This window comes from Neophocaena asiaeorientalis, unplaced genomic scaffold (genome assembly GCF_003031525.2).
Source record: "Neophocaena asiaeorientalis asiaeorientalis breed wild unplaced genomic scaffold, Neophocaena_asiaeorientalis_V1.1 scaffold307, whole genome shotgun sequence".
NCBI classification, from domain to species: Eukaryota; Metazoa; Chordata; class Mammalia; order Artiodactyla; family Phocoenidae; genus Neophocaena; species Neophocaena asiaeorientalis.
The window spans coordinates 3334313-3357850 of NW_020171817.1; the positions used below are offsets into that span (position 1 = coordinate 3334313).

General features: G+C 52.8%; 1 protein-coding gene across 1 annotated transcript in view; it reads left to right on the plus strand.

Annotated features, from left to right (window-relative positions):
• SLC22A23 (solute carrier family 22 member 23) overlaps positions 1-23538 on the plus strand; it is a 138942-nt gene that overhangs the window by 38229 nt on the left and 77175 nt on the right. The window contains exon 4 of the mRNA XM_024738738.1: positions 1181-1335. Within this exon, the coding sequence (XP_024594506.1) occupies positions 1181-1335 (155 nt within the window). The remainder of the gene's footprint in view (positions 1-1180; positions 1336-23538) is intronic.

Consider the following 23538-nt stretch of genomic DNA (forward strand, 5'->3'; position numbering starts at 1 on the left):
ATAATTTACATACCATAAAGCTCCCCCATTTTAAGTACCCAATTCAGTGAGTTTTAGTATATTTACAGGGTTATGCAGTCACACCACATGCCGAGTCTACAACATTGCCATCTCCTGCCCGTTTGTGGTCACCGCCATTCTCACCCCAGCCCTAGACAACCACGAATCTACTCTCCATTTCTCTCCATTTGCCCTTTCTGGGCACTTTGCTCTTAGGTAGGTGCCTTGTCCTAAGTCTAGGTGTTTGGGGTACCAGGCGTGGACTTCGTTCCCTTGGCGAATGGAGTCCAGTTGCTCTGTGAGCCTTCCTTCCAGTTCGCTCTGGCTGTGTCACATTCATCTGTGTGGTGGAGGGTTCTGCTTTACTTGGGACACATGGCAGGTTAGCTTGGGAGGGATGGAGAATGAGGGCCTCCCCATCCCAGTGGGCCACCGCTACCCAGCGCCCCCACCCTGGGCCACGCCTAGAAGCACATCGCCCCCTAGTGGTCACCGAGCTCTCACCGGCTGGCGCTGTGGCCCGCCAGCCCAGGGTGTGCGCTGCTGTTTCCCGAGGTGCAGAGGATGGGCCCCTGGGGGCTTCACTTTCAGGTCCACACCCGTTGTGTACAGGTCAGGCTACCTTAGTTTAGCCTGTGGTCCCTTCAGTTTCCTTCTCATCATACAGTTGAAACCAGTCGGCAGCCGGCTGGGCCCTGGGCTCCACCAGGCCCCGGGTGAGGTCGGGCCAGACTAGTTAACAGCCCAGAGAAACGGCTTGAAGCCGCTTGCCTGGGGTCTGTGTTTGACCCTGGAGCCAGTTCCAAAGGTCAGCAGCTTCTCAAGACATTGAATGTTGGGCTTGTCAAGGTTGGTGTTTGGGGAAGGTATCATTGATTGTGTTGAATTATCCCCCATGCACTCGGGAACAGACCCGCCAACAGGACTTGGTTTCCGTCTCTCTGGTCTGTTGTGCGGTGCTGTTGACCTGTGTTCCCTAATCTACAAGTCAAGCGGGTGCGTGCATATCCCCCGGGGGCCTTCTACCCCTGGGCCTCCCCAGGTGGGTCCAGGAGGGATACAGACTCAGTACGGTGCTCATCCAGCACCCAGCGAGCACGGCAGTCCCAGGGATGCCGTGGCGTCCGGCCGGCGGCCCCACCCGGCGGTGGCGGCTAACCGTGTCCCTGTCCGCGTGCAGGTCCGGCCGGCGGCCCGTGCTGCTCTTCTCCGTCATCTTCATCCTCGTCTTTGGACTGACCGTGGCGCTGTCTGTGAACGTGACCATGTTCAGCACGCTCAGGTTCTTTGAAGGATTCTGCCTGGCTGGAGTGATTCTCACCCTGTACGCGCTACGTAAGTAGGAGCCTTCACGGCGGGTCTTGAAGAAGCGAGGGGACGTGTGGCCGCTGCGTGCAGGGTTCGGGAAGGGTGTCTGCGCGCTGCGATTCAGGGAGGCCGGGGGCGGGCTGTGGAGGCAGCAGCTTCTGGAGGTGCGGACCACAGGCCTCATCTGCTGTGAAAGCACTCGTTTCCACGTTGTGTCTCTAACCCTCCCTTCAGCCCGAGCTCAGGCTCAGGGCCCGTCGGTGGGCGTGGGGGGCTGCATTGTGGCCCGGAGAAGTGGGGATCGGCCCGCAGTGGGCGTGGACGGGCTTCTGCTTTCCCCCGGGATGTTCTGTGCTCACGTTCCGTGCACTGCCAATCCTGGATGTATCCGGGCGTCCCTGCACTCGGTTCCGGAAGAGCATAGCAAGTGCCTGCTCCAGTGTGTTCCGATGGACTCCTCAAGAGTTTTTCTTATCTTTTTTTCTTTAAGACTGTGCCAGGTCCAGGCTTCCCACCTCCCCACGTGGCTTAAGTGGTCTGGGCTTGAACCCTAAGCACTGGTGCTGGGAGAGCAAACGGCAGTCTCTTTAGGGTGAAGAAAATTTCCATCGTGTCTGTGACCCTTTTAACTCTCCTGTCAAGGATGGTTGTCTCCCTTCTTTGTAGTTGGTGGTTTCTAGCACAGGGCCACAACCCCACAAGAAGAAGGAGGTTTTAGGCATTTACTTATTTTCTAGTTTTATACTTTTTAATCACAGTGTGGAAAGAACTGTTAGGACTAATGTGAGATGATTTATGACATGTTTTCTTTTTCTTTCCCTTTGACAACATAGGCAGGATAGACTAGGTAGCAGTTTCCAGTGGGGTCAATAAGGATAGCTCTGATTATCTTAAAGTATGGCTCTCTTAGTTTAGTCTATGATCCCTTTAAATGACACTTTTAGATGGCCTGGATTTTGTTCCCTTATTATAGAGAACAGAACTATAGTCGATTATAATGTAGCTTTATAACCACAGAGAATAAAAGGGCTACAGAGGTGTTCTCCTAAAGTACTGTCGACAGTTTTGTCATCTCCTTCCGACACTGAATTGAATTGTGGTTTCTTAGAAATCACCATTTCCAGGTTATTTGCATTTATTTTGGAACCCTTGCTCTTGGGGGTTCTTAAGGAATGTCCGTGTTCCAGGGCAGTGGGTCGAGGTGATGGCTATTCGGAGGGTTTGTTTCTTTGAACAAACATCATGGGCGTGGGGGTGGGGGGGGTGGGCTTGAGCGCTTCCATTCAAGGTGCCTGGGCCGTTCTCCATCCCTGCCCACCCGTCCGTCTGTGCAGAGGAGCGGCTCTTGCACTCATTCTGGAGGAGGCTGCGGGCCCTGCGCTCACGCCCTCTGGTCCCACGTTTGTTCAGGCGCGTGGGTGTCTGCTCTCCAGGCCGCCAGCCCCGCGGGGCTCTGGTTCCCACAGGAGGACATCCGTCCTTTGCTTCCTCGAGGACGCTGTTCCCGGGGACGGCTCTGCACACTGGCAGAATGGAACAGCCACGCTTCAGGAACTTAGCAGAGAAATAACCTCCATCTCACCACCCCGGTACTTAACCACATTCAGTGGAGAGAACGTTCACAGAAAAGAGCCTTAAAGCAAAGCTGACATATCGGTTTTATCTTGCATGCCAACTGCTGACAGAGACCTCAGAGGACCTGGGAGGACCCTTGGGGCCCAGCGGGAGAGGAGCCTGACCTGTTAGCCGTGCCGGCCTGTGATAAGGAAGGAGGGCAGGGGGTGGCCGGCACTGGCCGTCTCTGCAGACTCCCCTGAACTCAGCCTGACCTGGAGAGAATTTCCCTCCAATGGCATCATTTCAGCCTCACGCAGAATCACCATTGTCCCTGTGAAATCTGTTGCTGTAGGTACTGTGAGAGATGAAGCTAAGGCTGTCTTTTCATGGGATTGCACAGTGAGCTCTTTATAGTAGGAAGTTCTCTTCATACTTCAGGACCGTACGAAGAGCATATGCTCGTCCCGGGAGACGGCGTTGCTGTTCTCTCACCGGCACAGATCGTGTAACCCAGGCATCTGCAAACTTTTTTCTGTAAAGCGACAGGTAGTAAATATTTTATTCTGTTGCAGCTACTCAGATCTGCCATCGTATCCTGAGAGCAGCCATAAATAATATGTAAATGATTAGGTGTGGCCGTGTTCCAGTAGGACTTTGTTTACAGAGGCAGATGGTGGCCAGATTTGACCAGTGGGCCGTCGTATTTTAGCCACTGATACGTGATGCTCTCTCTTTCCAGTGACGCTGGGAAGCTTGGAAAGCTTAGAATCTGATCTAGCGTGTGTGTGGGCTTGACAAGCTGAGCTTTAAATGCTGGCCCCTCTCCTAGTTTTATTTGAAATTTTCTGCTTTCGTTTCTCCTTTGTCCCATATTCCTATCTCCATAATTTAAGTATTATTTTATTATATGGATTTCTGCGCACAGTCTTACGTTTTCTCAGAAACGAAGCAAGGCGTAAATAAATAGCTATGTTTTCTTAGATTGGGATTATGAGTCAAACGTCATGACAGATACCGCTGCAATGAAAATTTCCAGATATCCACCAGCGGCCCGTTGTCCGAGTTAATACTATATCTGATACAGCAAAATTAAAATAAAGCAAAACGATATAAATGATTACTTGGAGTTCATTGAGGTAATATTTAAACAGCATGAATCAGGAAAGCTAAGTTTGGGAAGGGAGACTCAAAAAAGGAAATAAAGTTGTAACGGGCAGACAGCGTTGGGGTGGTGTGCTGCGTGCCGGGCTGGGGTAGCCCCTCTCTCTGGCAGTCTTGGGAGAAGACGGGCTGGTGACGAGAATTTAGGAGACCAGCTCTGAGTCTGTAGGGCAGGTGACTCTGAATGTCCTAATCAGTGTGCTTGCTAGCGTTTCATACACAAGTAGTACATATGCTCAGTGAATGCTTGGGAATTCGCCTTGCTTAAAGGAAATTCTTCATAACCCTGGTCACAGAGTCGAAGTATTTCTTGACTCTAGAGAAGAGTTTTTACATTGGGGAAGTTGATTATTTGGAAGGTACGTTTTTTACGGTCCTGACGTTTTCTCCCCCTTCAACTGGCAGGTTTTTAGCTTACTTAATGCGTCTGCTGGAAAGGTCTGCATTTTCTCAGAAGAGACCTGGATATCGTCCTTTTTTCAGCCTTGCAGGTTCTTGGCATCGTAAGAAGGGAGAGTCATGATTTTTGCCAATTTCGTTTCTTGCGGAGCTTGCCACGAAGGTGGACTCTTCATTTTGAGACATGCTGCTGACGTGTGAAAGTTTTTGTGCTGTTACGTGCAAGGCTGCTTAAGGTTTTTCCTGTTTTGGAATTTGTCTAAGGTGCATTCCAGTTAAAGACTCTCTCCTTGAAACTTTAGTTTCCTTCGGCTCACCAAAGGGAGATGTGGTTGTGTAATTAGGACTAGGACATAAACTAGAGACTGTTGGCATCTTCCCAGGAGTCTGTACCTGTAAGCATGTTGGCAGGAACCAGAGACAGCGAGCTATGCTGAATGGTTAGTGGCAGCTACAGACGAGCTTCCTGCCGCCTCTGAGGCCTCACAAGACACTGAAATAATTAAACACACTTGGGCCACCCTGGTGGCTTCATTGTAGCCCTTGAGCTCTGGACCCGAAAAAAAAAAAAAAAAAGGTAGAAAGTCTTGACTTAGCTGGGCCAGCAGCAGGGAACCACAGACAAAGAAAAGAAGCGAGCATCACATTTCCTTATTCGTTTATGAAAAAGTCTTGTCAGAGACTAAAGAAATAGACGCTTTTCAATACGGGCAGATGTGATTTGTTGTGATGTGAATTCTTTTTCCAACAAGGATTCGTGACCTCACAGACAGGGTGATGCAGCTTTTGTAAAGATGTGTCCTTGTTTAAAAGAAGCCCCGAGAGGTTATAGCTTTTTGAGTTGACTTGATATCAGATGTAATAACTCCTGGGGGAGAGGAATGTTTTTAGCATACTTTTTTGAGTTTCTCTCCTCATTTGATCTCTGTCTTCCCCTCCCCAATTTTAGCAACCTCCCCCGACCCTGAGCGCAAGTAATGAGCCCTGCTCTCTGCCAGCAGAGACCATACCATACTGACGGTGGGTGAATGAACGTTACTTTTTTGTTTTTGTTTTTTGGCCTAGCAACACTTAGGCCAAAAAACAAAACAATTGTTTTGTTTTGTTTGAACAGTTTCCTTGAAAAATTAAAAGCTTCATGTTCTCATTATAATAACCCTCCTCAAACCCATACAGCATCCATAATTGGGCGAAGTTTACACATAAGGAGTGACCAGAAATCTCCCAGGTGACTAAGTTACGGATTACTTTGCAAAATGAGGAGCCACATCTTAACTGGTAAATAATCTCTGAAGAACCTTGAGTTTGCTCTGCGTGGGGTGATGTTCTGCTTCTCACTAGCTCGTGAGATAGATGATGGATCTGGACTCAGGCTGAGTAATTTCCGTCGTGCTGGGTGACTTTCTTCCTCGTGATTGCCTGTATTTCTATAATTTGATGTTCTTCTGAACTAATATTCCTTGGGGCGTATTTCAGTCGACAGGGTTTTTGAGCATCAGAGCTGTGCTGTACGTTAAGAAGACAGTCCACTGAACTGTGGCACCAGGGACTGAGTCATTGAGCTGTGTGGTCAAGTATAAGTGACCCCAGCTGGCTGGCGAGCAAATATTGACACTGTGTTTGGGTGAGGGGACAGTTTCAGTGTAAGTGACCCCAGCTGGCTGATAGCAAATATTGCCACTGTGTTGGGGTGAGGGGACAGTTTCCGTATACGTGACCCCAGCTGGCTGGTGAGCAAATATTTGCACTGCTTTGGGGTGAGGGGACAGTTTCAGTATAAGTGACCCCAGCTGGCTGATGAGCAAATATTTGCACTGCTTTGGGGTGAAGGGACAGTTTCTTGTGAACGTGTGCTTGGCCATCGTCATCGGTCACCTCTTTCTTCCCCCACCTGCCCCATCTTCAGATGCCTGGGCCTTCCCTGCGGCCACCCTGGGAGCCACAGCCCCGTTCTGGTGGGACCAGCTCTACCTACAGGGCTTTGTCCACCAAGGAAGTGAGTCAGAGTTTACCCAAAGCCTTTGGCGAACATTTATTTTTAAACAGAAGAGTTTTGGTTTGATCCGCGTTCAAAACCGCATGGTTGGGAAATCAGAACGGACTTAGGTTTCCCCATCTGTCTTTTTCTTCATGGGAAACACTAACCCACAGACAGACTGTGACAGGGAAGGGAGCAGATGTATAAGGGAAAGGTAACAAGGCCTTTGTCCCCTCACCTGCCTTCCCCGTCACACCTCGCAGGAACCCCAGCACTCTCGGGATGCCGTGAGAGGGCAGGGGTTCCCGGCTGCTTAGGCCCATCCTCCCGAGGGGTTGAGGTGGCAGCAGCTGGGGCCCTGCGGCTGGTCTGAGACTGGAGAGGCGGGTTGTCCAGAAGGGAACCAGGAAACGCCGCCGAGGACTAGTATTTCTAAAAGCAGTGCCAGTTCTTCAAATAAAAACGATGAAACCTCTCTCCCCCTTCTCACATATTAGCCGCAACTTGGATTTATATGGAGACTTTTCTCTGAAGAAAGAGCAAATGTCTGTGTGGCTCTAGGGCATGTGAAGATACATTGTATCACCTGCACGTCAAAGGTGGAAATATGAGGGCAGAGGAAGGGTACGGGACTCGTGGCATCCCTGAGGCCCGGACGCCCAGTCTTCTGCTGGAAGTTGGGACAGAGGTGCGTGTAAGTGGGCGTCAAGTGCATATTCTTTTGGGTGTTTTGAATTTGGTGAAGAGAGTCCTGTCTCAAAATCAGTGGAAAAAGTAGAAAATATTTAGATATCTGGCGTTCTAAGATTAGAGGGTTTGGATGCCTTTTCCCCTACAGTGGAGGATGTTATTCAAGCTATGTCCATCCCTGAGGCCTGGGTGTTTCCCAGACTGGGGTTCTGGTGATGCGTGAGGGCTTCGTTAGAAACCAGCTCCTCACACACTAAAAGGGGAAGGAGAGAGACGTGGAAATCAGGAGATCCAGGTGTAGTGTGAGCTCCACGGTGGACCGACCCTGTGCCAACAGGCTGCTTTATCTCTAAGCTTCTGTCTGCCTCTCTCTCAAGTCAGGGCACGGGTTTCAAAGTGTGTGCCGTGGAACCATTTGTGGAGAAAATGGGTAGAAAACAAAAAGAAATGGATTCTAGGTGTTAACATTGACCACCGCTGTCAAGATAAGACAACGACAAAACCAAGTGGAAACCACCACTGCCCCTGTGCTTTCTTGCTTAAGCTTTCCATGGCTTTTCATTCTAAGCTCAACCAGGAGCCTCCCCCGGTGCTGAGGGTTTCATAGCCCTCAGCAGGGGCCGGGAAGGACAGGAAACCGGGGATGCTTGGCCCCGAATGGTGTCCTTCTCCAGCCCGCGCCGGCAGCCTGAGTCGTTGCTCTCTGGAGGCTGCGGTGCTGAGGGGCTGAGATCAGAGGTGGCGTGGGAGGTGAGTGGGGGCAGGACTAGTGGTTGACCGCTTCCCTGTGGTTCTCGGCCCTGCCTTCCAGGCCGCAGCTCCACCAGCCGCTCCACCAGCTGCCCGCCCCTGCCCCCAGAACCAGGTGGACTCACAGGTCTGTTCCAGGAATCCCGTTAGATGCCGCAGGATTTTCTTTTCTCGTCTGGAAAGACAGGAAGGGACACAGTGCTGGAAGCTGTGCTGACTGGAAGAGGGGGTTGAGGAGAAGTAGGAGAGCGACGTTGGACGCACTTCGTTTTGTTTTTTGCTCTTGAAACAAAAGAGAGAGGAAATGAACGTCACCTGGAAAGCAAGTGAAAAAGACCAGGCTTCTTTAAAAACATCCAAACGGACCTAGTGGGTGATGAAATCATGACTGGTTTGCCAAGACTCCCGTTGGCAAAAAAACCCATAGCCTTGGCTGAGAGAATAGGGAGAAACGTAACTCCCGTGACTCTGAGTCCTGAAGGCTTGCTGTCAGCGACCGTGTGGCTCTGTGTCACGCCAGAGCAGTTGGGCTTCAGAGGGTCTCGGTTCTGTTTTTGGAGGCTCTCGTGAAAACCGGACTGCTTTTTCCTTCACTCAGTGCATTCAGCAAGCATTCGAGGGCTTACTGGGTGCCAGGGGACCGTGATTAACTTGAGCCCTTACCGGGTACCTAAGTCAGGGGCTGAGCGCGCAAAGGTAGACACACCTTCCTGCCCACCAGGACTCAGAGTTTAGTGAGGGAGATGCAGGGCCAGGCCCCGGCTGCACTGAGAGTGTCGGAAAGCAAGCCCGAGCTGTGAATTTGGTAGGGTCAGGGACAGTAGGTGTTAGCTATTTGCAGTGGATACTCAGAGGCCAGAGGAGCCTAGAGCATTCTGGGTACTGTGGTTGATCAGGGACGAGCTGGAGCCTAGTGCATTCTGGGTACTGTGGGTGATCAGGGACCAGCTGGAGCCTAGTGCATTCTGGGTACTGTGGGTGATCAGGGACCAGCTGGAGTCTAGTGCATCCTGGCAAATGTGAGTGATTAGGGGCCGGGTGGAGCCTAGGGCATCCTGGGTAATGTGAATGGTTAGGGACCAGCTGGAGCCTAGTGCATTCTGGGTAATATGAGTGATTAGGGACCAGCTAGAGCCTAGAGCATCCTGGCTAATGTGGGTTATTAGGGGCTGGGTGTAGCCCAGAGGCTGAATCATGAATAGTGAAGCCTGGGAAGGAGGCTGGGACAATGCACAAAAGAACTGTCCTCCGTGACCTTGGGACAGTGCCAGGCTACTGCAGGGTCTCAAGCAGAAAGGTACCAATTTAGATGCACGTTTTGGGGGGACTGCTCAGGTTGGGGCAGTGGAGAGCAGATCAAGGAAGCAGTCCAAGCTGAAAGCTGCAGGTGGTTGCAGCATCTGGGTGAGGAAGGAGAACCTGGAAGAGTGTGGCCACGGGCAAGGGGAGAGACTTTGGGGAGGTGGGACCTGAGCTTAGGTGATTGGAGAAGGGAGCGCAGAGGACCTGGTGACCAGCTTGGGCACCTGGACAGGTTTTCCTCCAAATGGTGGGGTGAGGAATGCAGCCCAGGCTTTCAGATTCCTAATCCTGTAGATTTCGAAGCCACGGGCCCCTCCCCTCCTCTGGCAGGTTTGCCGGGGGAAGATGACAGCTTCAGTTTCAGATATGACGAGTTGGGGTTGCCTTAGGGGCATCTGGGTGATTGATTTAGCAGGTGATCGGCTGTTCAGAAGTTCAGGAGCAAGGTCCGCATGTCCTCAGCATCAAGGCAGCAGTTAGAGGCCCCGGCATAGCTGAGTTTGCCCAGAGCCTGTGTAACATGAGAAATAAGTGGGTGGAGGAAGAGGAAGCAGTGAGGGAGGTGAGAAGGAGTAGCGTGAGTGGTCAGTGGAAAGTCAGAATAGCCTCTGATAACCAGGGCGCTAAGGAGAGGCCGATGAGCGTGTCCAGTGATGCAAGACGAGGATTGAGAAACAGCCCTGGGATGGAGCCGTGGTTGCCCAGTAGGTCAGAGGTAACTGGGGCAAAAGCAATTTCCATTTAGTGATTAATGTAATCTAAATCATTTCAAGCATAGGTTTTAATTTCTGTCTTCCCCAGAGGGATACGTCTTGTCCTCATGTCAAGTATTTTAGAAAGAAACTTTTTTGGTAAAATGTATGTAACATAAAATTTACCATCGCAACCATTCTTAAGCGTACAAGTCAGTGGCTTAAGTGCATCCACATTGCTGTGCAAGAAAATAACAAATAAGTGTTGATTATAACTGGGTAGAAAAAACTGAGTTTAGAAGGCAAGTCAGTAATGAGTCTCTTCTTGAAGTCACCTGAAGCAGCGCATTCTTTTGGCTCAGTAGCTGGGAATTCAGAACTGCGGGTGAACTAGAGATGCAGTTTTGTCTCCCAAGGGATGTCATGTCGCTCACGCCGAAAGCGGGGTCTGCACGCTCGCTGTGCGCCCACCCTCCTTCTCGTCCACAGGCACGCATGTCTGTGTCACACATCAGCAGCTGTGAAGATGCTGGGGAGGGTTTGGTGTTGGATGGGAGCCAAGCCCCGCCGCTCACCCAGTGTGATCTTGGGCGAGGTGCTTAAAGACCCCAAATCCGTTTCTCACCGTGAAGGGTGGTGCGGGGAGTTGAGAGGATGAACGTAATCGCCGTCGGTAAACCACGAAGATCCAGAGAAGTGTGCGTGGGCGTGTGTGTTCGTGCGCGTGCTTCTGTGCGCGTCACGGCCACCGCTCTGCTGAAAGCAGGAGTCCTGTGCTGGGATCATCGAGCCTTTCCTCTTCCAAAGGGCCTCATCCGAGGGCTTCCCTGAGCTCACAGCAAACTCGGAGCACTTAGCTGGAGGGGAACGTTGCACTGGGGCTGGCTACTCGCTGGGGGTCACGGAGGAGAGTCACTGTGGTGGGGACAGGCGGGGGTAAGAATCCACTTCATAACCGTTTCTCCAGCAGCTGGCTTAATAAACTACCTCTCCTGCGACATCCATCCAGAGCCCCACAGGCTGCATTTTTAAACTCCGAACCACTTCAGGGGCAGGAGGAGATAATAAACTAAAGGAAAGGTTCTCCTGGACAAATCACATGAGGGGCCCTCGGCTCTTCTGTTGGACCCCAGTACCCGTCACACACCCAGAACACTCCCTTCATCGCTGAGAAAGACACAAGGAAATGGAACAGTGGCAGCTGTTTTCAAGATCTGTCTCACACACATATTTTTTAAATTTCATACTAACTATATAAGGTAGATCCTACTAAGACCCCCATTTTACAGATAAGGAAACTGAGACCTCTAATCCCCGGGCGAGTGGGACCTTTCAGGAGGAGCTAGCATTGACTGGACTTTACAGTGTGCCTTGATGCTGTGCTGAAAGCAGTATCAATAGTTCAGTTACTCCACCCCTTAACCCTATGATTTGGGCACCACTGTTACCCCCACTTTACAAATGGGGGCCTGAGGTGTAGGGGAGGTAACTGGCCCAGGACCACAAACCCAGAGATGGAGGAGCCAGGACTGGACCCCAGGTCTCGGTGGCTCCAGTGCCCATGTTGGCAACTGCCATGTCGTTCCTAACAGCCCTAATATCATTTTAAATGTGTACAAATATCCCATAAGGAGTTTGCATTAGTTCTTACAACTTCTAAATGACCATAACACCAAAATGTTAACGACCTCCAATTCCAAAACCAATAGGATGCAAATTAATGGCACTTGGATGTGACGGGTGAGGGTCTTTTCCTGAGACAGAATCACCCATTCAGCCTTGTCGGGTTGAGCAGCAGAAAGACGTGGCTTCAGATTCAGTCTCGCATTTAATCTATTTTGGCATTTGGACTTGAAAAATCCCAGCGTCCGGGATGCCCGTTCACATAACTTTGCTGTCTAAGATGGTGTTAACAGCTTTGAGGCTTTGCCCGCATGGAATACTCATCCTTCATATCCACCACGCCTCGGCCCCTCGACGGCCCTGCTGACTTGTCTGCTTCTCTCGACCATAAAGTGAGATCTGTGGCATTATTAAAATATTAACTAAACAGGCGCTTAGTCCACTGCTGACGGGGGCTGAGCCGGGAAGCCATCACCACATCCTGTGTCCTGGCGCTCCTGTCCTGAGGAGCATGGCCTTTCCAGGGACGGCCTCAGCCTGGTCGCATCCTGGGATGCTGAACACAGTGGTGGCTCCCATCTCCTGCTGCTTTGTTCAAACCACGGTTAAGCCTGCCTCTGTGCAGCCAGCCATGGTGACCTTCGACCGTTGGAATGTAAATCTAGACACGAACGTCATCTGAAATCTCAGGTCCCTGCTGGGTTCCGGGTTGCTCAGCCAGACAGTCAGGGTGGTGCTTGTAAAAGGATTTTCACTGACGTGAGAACATGAAATTTAAAGGTTCCTGCAGACCGCCAAGAACGCGTCCTCAGGTGGCCAGAGACAGGCCTCCCCCCACTCAGGAACCCGCGTTCTAGAGTCTAGAGTGCAGCCCCAGCTGGTGACCCTCTCCCTGTCCCATCCCTGCCGCCCTCAGCTCCTCGCACCCCCATCCCCGGGCGGATGGCTTGGCTCCGGCCTGCCCCCCCGCGCTCCCCGCCCCTTTCCCCGGCCGGCTGCCTCTCTGGCCTCATCCAGCATCCTGAGGGCCAGGCACCTTCCCAAGAGATACTCTGTCCTTCCACCCAGGAGCCTGGCCGGCGAGCGTGCCCTCTCCACAGGAAGTCACCGTGGGGGGCTGGGAAGGTTTTCCCAAAGGGCTGGGGCCTCCGAGGGACGTGGGTGCCGGGTGCGGTGTCCCGGCTGCACTCTGTAGGCGGAGGACGGCCGTCACCCGCTTTTTGAGAAAGTGTTTGCTCCGTTCCGTGTTTCAGGGAGATAGCTGTGGGGGCCTTGCCCTCTCACCCCGTGGTGGCTGGCAAGTAGCAAGAGTTTGTGCCGTTCTAGTTCTCGCTAGTTCTAATGAGTTTGAACCAGAATGTCCTCTTTATCACAGAAGGTGTCCCTGCAGAAAGTTCAGTGGAGGGCCCATCGTTCAGCTCTCTCTTTCCCATGAATGAAATTTACCAAAGCCATTCCTCTTCTTGGCGCTTTTATCACAGAAAAGATGGTCTCCTCCGGAATCATCCTTCAGCATCCGTCCTCGTGTTTCACCCTGCTCCCGGCGGTGCGGGCTCCCAGCCACGGGTGGGGATTGTTATTGCAACTTTGACGTGAGCCTGGAGTCGTCGGGGTGTCGGTTTGTTCTGGGGTACTCAGATCTCTCTCTTTAAGAGGGTGTAATTGAATCACAGCACACGCCACCCCGGGGGTTTAAGGCTGACATCCCGGGAGGGGATCGCGGTGCCCAAACCTTGTTTTTCCTTTGTGATCGTCACCCAAAAACCCGGTGCTGGTCTCTGACCCGTTCGTTTATTTTCCGTTTCCCTTGTGGGGTCACTGTAGGGTCTAATTTCATGTTCTCTCCAGGGGATAATTGTTCCTTTGCTGTTTTTCCAGGCTCTTCTTTTTGGCATTTTCCCCATCCACCTTGTGGCAGTAGGAGCGAGTGTTTGCACAGCTGCCTTTTCTGTCCCATCACCGCTGCTTTGGCACCTCTGTGGGGCTGGGGGGTCAGCAGGGCGGGAGCGGCTGCTGTCTGCTCTCAGCGGACGAAAGAGCATCGCTTAAGGCTCCCATCCTTCCTCAGGGCTGATGAGACAGCTGAGAATAAAAGAAGAGTTGAAACCTCAGGATAGTTACCTTCTGAAAAGCTACACAGACCTCTGACCTCTTCAAATATTGGGAATGATTGTGACCAGTTTATAAACATGAACCTGAAGGATTTGGGTGAAGGAGCGTGGTGGTTACACGTTTAAGTTATAGAAGAAGAAATAAAATGGGGAAACACACGCCTTTATTTTCTCTCCCTTTCTCTCTCACACGTCAGGCTGTGAGACAAAGCAGTTCCATCATCATCAACTCTCTCTCAAGAGGTTTAGACCAGAGCTTTCCGAGAGACCTTGCAGCAGGGCTGGGAGCGTGCTCTGTCTACGTTGCCCGGTGCTCTGACCCCACCACATGTGGCGGTTGAGCAGTGACATGTGACCGGGGACTGGGGCACTGAATCTGTAAATTTAGTTAATTTTCGTTAATTAAATATAAGTAACCGCGTGTGGCTAGCAGCTGCTGTTGTGGTCGGCGCTGCTGGAAGCGTGGTGTCGAATCATCTCGGGATGGTTGACGTCGCCAGCGCTGACCTCCCTACCAGGTTCCACACCCCTCCACGCAGCTGCCTGGTGGGAGTTCCACTTGGTCTTGAAAGCGTCTCAGGGCTAGTGTGGCTGAGACAGAGCTCTCATCCGCCCTCACGCCCTCAGCCTCACAGCCACGGCCCCCGCGTCTTCCCAGCCTCAGTCCAGAACCGCCACACGCGGGGCAGCTCCAGCCGAGGGTCTGCGTCGCTTCCTCCCCTCTCCCCCTTGATCAGCTGCTGAGGCCCTCGATTCCCTCCACCCCCCCACAGCCCCCGAGGCAGAGCCTTGCCATTTCTTGCCCTCAGTAGCTTCCTGAGCCGTCTTCCTACCTCCTGCTCATGCCATGCAACTAATTCTTCACTTACAACCAGGGTGATACCTACACATCCAGAGCCAGGCCTTGTGCTCATCTACTTCAGACCCTCTGGGTTAGTTAGCAGTGGCTTCACTGTGGAAGCCTGAAACCCAGGATGACAGGGATTTAAACAAAGTAGCTGTTTATTTCTCCCGTCACTGTAGTCAACCAGGTGGGCGTGGACGATCTCCTGAGCCTGGGGCCCGGACCCTCCCTGTCTGCTAATCCTGCCATCACGTCCACGTTCCAGCCAGCACGGAGGTGGAAAAGAGGCGGGAACGCTCTTCCCGTTAAGGTCACTGCTCAGGGGTCGTGGGTACCACGTCTTACATCCCCGTAGTAACCTGCCCACACCCAGCTACAGGGGGTCTGGGAAATACTGTCTCATCTCGGACAGCCGCAAGCCTGCAGGAGACCGGTGGGGTGCTGGGGGATGACCCGTGGTCCTTGCCACACCCTCCAGTGGCTTTCACTGTGCAGCCCAAGGTCCTCACTGCAGCCTGTGAGGTCCCATGACCTCACTCCGCATTCCAGCCAAACTGACCTCCTTTCCATTCTCCACGTGCCAGGCTCTCACGGGTTCCTCGGGTCGTTCTTCGGACCCTCTCCCTTTGCCGGAGATGCTCCATCCCCGACCTCTGCAGACCTGGCCATGTTCTGTCACCATGATTCTGCTCATGTGACATCTGCAAAACTTTCTCACACCATCCACCCCACCGTCAGCCAAATTATTCCTTTAGGACCACCTGCCTTTTTTTTAAGCACCTACCACCCCCGGGAAATATATTTATTTATCTGAATCTCCATGAATACCCCCCGCCCCGCCCCTGGCTCTGGAATAGACTCCACAGAGCATGACCTTCCCATTCTTCTCCCCTGTATCCCCGGCACCTGGGGTGGTACCTGGCACAGAAAGGGAGTCTACATATGAGCTGGGTGAATGAATGAATTCATGGGACGTGATGAAAATCTGTGCAGCGCCGTCGCAGAGTAGAAGTGTAAAATATTACAGCCAGAAAGGCTGCAGGTCTCTCGGTCCCATTCCCGCCTCTTAGAGATGAGGGGAAAGCACGCGTGATGTCACGCAGGTGGTTGTGGACAGCAAAGGTAATAGCTGGGATTTCTCATGAAGCCTCGCGAGCTAGACAGATGTGGACTGGATGCCAGAAGAGTTGGCTGGGCTCAGAACTGACGGCTCAACTCTGCGCTACCACGACTGATGGATGGACTCCCAGCAGAACAAGGTCTCAGTGACCCTGTGTGCGAATGAAGTCTGAGCACAAAACGAGGGGCTGGCCAGCAGGAGCGAGGACGCAGGTCACCATCCTCCTTGTCTTCACCGCGATAGGTTGACTGCCCGCGAGTCACTGCTGTCACCGTCACCGTAGCTCCATGGCAGGGAGGGGGGATCGCAGCCCATCCTGTATCCTCTGCCCGTGGTATATACTCAGTAAGAACCAAGAGATGGGAAGAGATCTCATGGGGGGTTTTGGTGAGTCTGTAAAGAGTCAGGGTGTCGCTTCTCCATCCACACAGCTCACCAGATGCGCTCAAAGAGCGGACCCGGCATCGGCAGTAAATGGTCTGGTTCCCTCACGCTGGGCATGCGGGGCCCTTAGGCCGGACTCTAGCATCGGTGTCGGTGTCCTTGGCTCCTCTGCCGTCCGGCCGTGGTTTCACAGGTAGCCAGTGTTTTAGCTAAGCTCTCAGGACCTGAAACTAATGTTTACGAAATAAAGCAGAGCCGCACAGACTCTGTACCTTCCCTTAGGGTCTAGTGACGCACACCAGACTCGGGGATGCCAAGGGTCCTACGTGGGATGCAGGCCGGCCCCCAGTTTCCACCCGGTCTTTCATAGATGAGACACATGGGTAGTGAAATGGGGCCAGGGTGGCCGCAGGGGATACACTTAGCCCGGGCCCCTCCTAGGAGATCGTAAACGTGCAGGGAACGCTGAGTGTGCCCAGAGCTCTGGGCCCCGTGGAGCATTAGGTTTACTTCCGGCTCCCAGCTCCTCCCATGGGAGAGCCTGCCGGAGAGGTCATTGCAGACGTGGGTAGATCCTTGGCCCGCACATGAAGGGTTTGCACTAGGACTCGACGAGGCTCTGGACACGGCAGGAGGAGGACGGGGCAGGTAGGGGACCCAGGGTGTGCCTGGATCGCTCTGCATTCTTACGTTGTGGGTGAGTCTTCAGAACTCGGATCAGTGCGCTCTGTGATTTGAGGCCAGTTACTTGAGAGGCTGAGTGTATGTAAAACGTCTGGGGGGGGTCATGCCTTTTTCTTCTTCAGGATCACTGGATGAGAGGTTTAGCTTAGGCCAGGAGGTGTGAAAAGAGCCGTATTCCCTTATGCCTGACGTGACTCCTAGCTGTTCCAGATGACGCAGCAGACAGATGGTGGCAGCTGGCCTGGTAACACCGTGCCGGGGGGGGGGGGGGAATATGGCCCACCAGAGCTGGCTGAATATTTTTTTTTAGGACAAGTGACATCAGGTTTGCAAGTTAGTTAAAAAAGGCACATGCCGAGGGCGAATCTTTAAAACTGGCTCCAGCAAAGCAGACCCTGCCGGCAGGCGTGGGGTGGGTTTCTCGCAGCCGGTGACAACCTGAAATGCAGGCATCGCACCCTCTCCCCTCGTGCCGGATCTGCGGGACGTGATTGCGATGCCTTCACAAGCCAGGAAGAAGCACCTTGTCCTGGGTGTCTGCCGCACAGGCCCCTGGCCGGGTGACCGTGCAGGGGCTCCATCCCCCCCATGAGTTTAGACCTTTGTGAGCCTGGATGAGGCTGTGATTGCAGGAAAACAGCCTGAAAAGGGGGAGAAGGGGGCCGTCAGGGAGCAGCAGATGAAAGACGCCAGCCGGCTCTGTCTAGACATTTACCCTGCCCACCACCTTCTGTCCCTCCTCAGAGAGGCTTCCCTGACAGTTCACACAGAATTCACCAGCTTCTTTCTCTTAGCACACCCTGATTCTTGGCGTTCACTTTTTTAAAAAACTGTTTAGTTGTGGTATGCAACACATAATATAAAATTTACCGTCTTAACCATTTCTAAGCCATCGTGTTGTGTTACGTACACTCACGCCGTTGTGCAGCGGTCACCACCATCCGTCTCCCGCTGACACTCTGTCCCTGTTAAACAGTCTCCCCTCCCCCAGCCCCGCCACCCGCTTTCTACCCTCTGTCTCCGTGCACCTGACCCCTCTGGGGACCCCACAGCAGTGGCATCACCCGCTACTTGTCCTTTCGTGTCTGGCTTATTTCACTGAGCATAACGTCCTCAAGGTGTATCCGTGTTGTGATATGTGTCTGAATTTCCTTCGTAAGCCTGAGGAGTATTCCATCGTCTGTCTGGACTGTGTGTAGTTTGTCCATCCACGGACACCTGGGTCGCTGGCACCTTCTGGCTCCTGTGAATACTGCTGCAGGGAACATGGGTGTGCAAATATCTCTTCGAGACCCTGCTTTCAGTTCTTTTGGGGGTGTGCCCAGAAGTGGGATCGCTGCATCATACGGACTCACTGTTTTCATCCGCAAGACGAAAGTGTAGGCTGTGGCCCGCTCCGAGCCCCAGGCTGTCTCCAGCGTTGCGTGGCCTGGCCACCGGAGAGCAGACCCCAGGGGGCGGGTGTGAGCAGCGGTGCCCGTCTCCTCTGGGCACGAGGAGCAGGCTGTCTCGGAAGAACCACCAGCCTCCCGTGGCCACTTTATTTGGAGCCCCTCCCCCGACTCTCCAAACAAGCAAACTTTTTCAGGGGGGACGGGGAAGAACGAGTTACAAATGCCCACTTAGCAAGCTCATAGCTGTGGGCTTTGTTTACGGTTTCCGTGGAAAAAGTGGGTTTTTCTTCTTCCTTCTGTCTCTGGGGCTGAGGCTTGTCTGCCGTCCTGCAGGGCCTCCTTGGGGCCGCCACCCCACTGCATCCCTTTCTGCTTCCCTCTCATCTTCCCTCTGGTCCATTTCTGAACGCCTGGGGAGCTCTCCGAGCCCTGGTGGCATCAGTGTTGTGTTTCTTGCTGACGTCCAGCCAGGTCATTTAATAAATCCATTTGCCAGGTAATTAAAGACCTAGGAGGAGTGTGGAAAGATGCTGTTTTTAAGCCTGTTGAGATCTCCTCTTGTGTCCAGCAGGGACTGATGTCTAATGGGGAGTTTGAGACCCGCGTCATTCAGAGCGCGATGCACTTGACGTGGCAGCCTCCTGCTTGAATTCAGAGCTGGGGCGCTCGTCGCGGTGTCTCGGTGGCCCTAATGGATTATTCTGTGGATGTTCTTTGGAGAAGGTGAGCTGAAAATAATCGGTGACCAAGTCTGCCCTCATGACATCCCAGCTGTAATGCATCTCTCTGTCCTGGTAACAGAGGGTTCTCTGGGGAATACTTTGTTTTGAGGACAGGGGTTTTTGGTTGGGGGCAAGTAGCAGGCACGTGTGTTTGGTACCATAATGGGGAGGACACAGACGTCCTAGTCTCTGGTCAGCACTTGTACCCTCAGAGGTCATCCCTGAGGAAGCCAGAGACTTTTAAGGGACCAAGATGATTAGGGCCACAGTGAGGGGCAGGTTGAGTCTGTAATATTAAATCAGCAGCTGTGCAGTTGAGTTAAGACATCCATGTTTCGGAATGTTTTGGTTTTTACTGTGGTAAAATATATGTAATGTAAAATTTACCTTTTCAGACCCTTTTAAGTGTACGACTCAGAGGCGTTAAGTATATTCATATTACTAGCATCACCACCATCCATCTCAGAATAGTCTTCATCTTGCAGAACAGAAACTCTGTCCCCATTTAGCACTAACTCTCCATCCCCCTCCTCCCAGACCCTCACACCCACATTCTACCTCCTGTCTCTATGGATCTGACAGCCCTAGGGCCTCATAAGTGGAATCATCTAGCTCTTGTCTTCGGGGCCTTATTTCACTGAGCGTCGTGTTGTCGAGGTTCATCCATGTTGTAGCCTGGGTCGGGATTACCGTCCTTTTTAAGGCTGAATCATATTCCATCGTACGGATGCAGCACACCTCGTTTATCCTTTCACCCGTCGATGGTCACCTGGGCTGCTTCCACTTCTGGACTGTTGTGGATAATGCTGCTGTGAACATGTGTGCACAGATGTCTGTTCAAATTCCTGCCTCCAGTTCTTTTAGTTATATACTCTGGAGTCGCTGGATCATATAGTTTTTGTTTTTTTTTTTTATTTTATGTTTATTTATCTATTTTTGGCTGTGTTAGGTCTTCGTCTCTGCGCGAGGGCCCTCTCTAGCTGCGGCGAGCGGGGACCACTCTTCATCGCGGTGCGCGGGCCCCTCACTATCGCGGCCTCTCTTGTTGCGGAGCACAGGCTCCAGACGCGCAGGCTCAGTAGTTGCGGCTCACGGGCCCAGCCGCTCCGTGGCATGTGGGATCCCCCCAGACCAGGGCTCGAACCCGTGTCCCCCGCACTAGCAGGCAGACCCTCAACCACTGCGCCACCAGGGAAGCCCCGGATCATATAGTTTTGAGGACTCTTAAAGTCGCTGTATTCTTCGGAGACTATCTGGTCTAACTTCCTACAAGCATAGTAAGAGTTTATGCTGACATTGTTTCCAAGTAGAATTAACAGGAGGCAAAAAATACGGTTATTATTTAGTGATTAAGTTACAAGTTTGAAGTAGCTGCTGGGGTGATGAAACCAGAGAGAGTGCTGTTTTTACGTTTTATTTTCTTTGTAGCATTTAACATAATAATAATAGTTATTATTATTATTATATATGCGTGTTTCTTCTTGCCACTAGAGAAATGTGCTTTTGAACTGATTTTCCTACCGATAAGATTTTTTAATATTTACAGCATTCATAGTTCCACTTACCTGTTCTTTTAAAGAATTAAGAAGCATTTAGATAGAATGCTTGTTCGAAGTGGGTCTGGGAGATTCAAATCTATTTTCGTGAAGTTGACATGTGTTAGGAGATTCTTTGTTTTAGAGAGGGAGCGTCCGCTTTGCCAGGATTCACCGCCGGGATGCCTTTATCGTTGTCATCTCTTCCGGCGCACTGATGTTTAATTCAGCGTGTGCAGAATACCGGTTTACACGGCGTACGTGTTTCCACTCGTAACACTCCATAGTTGATACCCATCAGCTGTGTTACGAAGGGCCTTGCGGTTTTGACCTGACACCTTAGTTGTGTTTGTGTAACTGGTGGTGCTGTCAGTGACGGACAGGGACCAGCATCGCTCTCAACCCAGCAGGAGCCCAAGGGGACGTCAGGACGGCAGAACAAACTGATGTTGCCCCAGCACGAAGAGTCTTTTTAGGAGACGGCCCTGACGTGTCTTTTTACTCCGTGGCTCCAGTCCTCCAGAGGCTCACGTTGCTTCGGGAGCAAAGTGCCTGGTTTTCACGGCGGCCTGTGAGGCTTCTCAGTGTGGCCTGGGGACACCCCCAGCCCTGCTCCCCCGCTGCCCCCTCCTCTGTTGCTTCAGTTCCTTGAACACTTTGTGGTCTGTAGCACCTCTGGACTTCTGCACAGGTGCTCTTTGCTGGAACAGCCTTCTACGACTTCTTCTCAGGGTGAAGTGTGCTCAAGTCCTCAGGAGACAGAGGCGCCCTTTTTTCCAGAGATTTCTCGCGGCATCCCCCTCCCATCTGAGTTGGGGGTCTTCCTCACTCATCACAGTGAGTCTGCTTTCAAAAGTCAGCTTGATTAAATACTGGACAGACATATAAATGCCGGCAAGTCAGGTGTGAGGGCTTCTGACACCAGGCACGTTTGAGGATTACGACCATCACTTTGAAACGCCCCGTGTGTCCCTGCCCAGCCACCCAGGTCACTCCTGCCCTCCCGGTCACCACGAGCCTGGCTTCTGTGTTTCTCCTTCCCTTCTTTTCTTCATAATTTTGCCTCATCTGCTGGGATCCGCGAACAGTCTGTCGTTTAGCTTTGCGCGCTTTTCAGCTTTTAGTAAGTGCTGTCTTGCAGCACGTGTTCTCCTGGACGTTCTTGTTTTCACTCGGCCTTTTCCCCCAGGTGCGTGTGTGTGGCTCTTTACAGCTGTAATGCGCTCATTTCACTGCCGTGTGAATAGCCCACTGCTGTGTGACCCCCTAATTGATTTTTCATGGATCTCTGTTCTTCTCTTTCCCTTATGCCCCATCTTTATCCCAACACACAACTTTAAACTCCCACAGGGCAGAGATTGCGTTTATCTCGCTCGCTGTTACGTCCCAGTATCCAGCACGTAAGAAAGTATTTAGTAAAGGAAAGCCACGCCCTTGGTCAGAGGGTCTGCCGGGGGCAGTCACGGGCCACCGTACCATCCTTGTGGGTCCAAAGCTCTTTCCTCCCTGCCCCTTCTCCTGCCGCAACCCTAGAGCAGGGCTCAGCACACTTTCTGTAAAGGGCCAGATGGGAAATGTTTTAGGCTCTCTGGGCCGTAGGGTTTCTCGCGTAACTACGCTGCCGTCGTGGCACAGAGCAGCCACAGACGATGCATAAACAGATGGGTGTTGCAGTAAAACCTTATTTACAAAAATAGCCATTGGGCTGAATTGGCCCACCAGCTATTTGCTGACCTCTGCTCTGGAGGACTTTGCTGGTTGGAGCGGAGGACAGTGCGAGGAAGCCCCCCCGATCACACCGTGTCTTCTGGGGGACCCTCCCCTCTAGTCCAGACAAGGACAAGCAGAGTGGGCCGCGGCCAGAAGGTGAGGTGATTGGTTCCCGTCCGGGTGGAAAGATAGCGGTTTCCAGACCGGGACCGTAGCACACCTTCCAGTCAGCCTGCTGTGTGTGCGTGTGGAGCCTTGAAGACAAAGCCTGCTGGGCCTCTGAGGTGCAGGAGGGGACAGGGTTTGGACGGCCACCTCCCCGTCCTTCCCGCGACCCTTCCTTCCCCGATTCACCGCCAGCACCTGCGGCGGGAGCCTGGCTGGCTGTGCGTGCGGACGACAGAGGGCCAGGCGTACAGAATGCGTCCGGTGGCGGGGAAGCATCGCCTTATCGTTGTTGAATTGAGCAGAACGGCTTCTTTGAAGAGTTCCAGGTACAAGTGGGGGATCGACCTTGACCAAGCTGTTTTCCTGACCCCGACCTGGCCCCTTGTGTTCACGACGTCAACGCAGACCTGGGAGAACGTTGCAGAGAAAGAGGGTCGGCTCGGACAGACAGATTCTAATCCTGGGTCAGTCTTGGTCTTTTCCTTATTTAATGGGGATGCTTACACCCACCTCCCAGGTTACGTTAGGAATGTGACTTTCTCTTTGTGGAGCGAATTTGTTCGAAACTAACGTGGCCGAAGGGGGTTAGGTGATGAGAAGAAAAAGAACAGGGGCACCAGTGCCTGTTGCACGCGCCCCTTCACCCCTCACTCCACAGCACAGCGACCGGGGTGGGGGTGGGGAAGGAGCCGTCACCCTCCCCGCTTGCGAGACGGTCGCTTGGCCAGAAAGGGAAGAACTGAGGCTGAGACGCAGTGAGTCTGGCTGGGGAGCCCGTGCTCTTCACCCTGACGCTGCCTCTCGTGGCATTGAGGCTGACGCGGTGCGCTGGGCTGCTGTCACGCTGCTGAGGTCCTGAAGCCGCCGCAGGGCAGCCGATCTGCTCTCCTACAGTCCGTGGTGCCCAGCCTTTGGCGCAGTAGACAGAAGCCGCCCAGTGGGAGATGCTGGGAAAGAGCGGGGTGTGAAACTGAAGGGTCTGAGCCCTCGTGGTGATCCCGGGGCTGAGGTTAGTGGCCGGGTCGGCACTGCTAAGCCACCTCCCGCGATGCAGTGACAACCACGGCAGGGACTCAAGTCAGTCCCCGTCATGGTCCTGGGGCTGCGACGAGGCGGGGCGAGGGGTCTAGACACATCTCAGGACGCAAAGCGCCCAGGAAGTCGGGCCGGCCTCTTCACGTGTGATGTGTGTTTGAAGCATTTTCCAACAATCAGCTCCACACAACAAGGTGTGGACGTCGTTGGTGCCTTTGGCCAATATTTCCCTAGAGGCTGGGCAGGTCCCCATGTCTGGTTCTGGCCCATGAGCTGGGAGCAGAAGTGACGTGTCCCTCCTCGGCCGGAGCATTTGATTACCTGCGAGAGACTCGGGGGCCTCTAACTCATAACCACTCTTTCCACCTGAC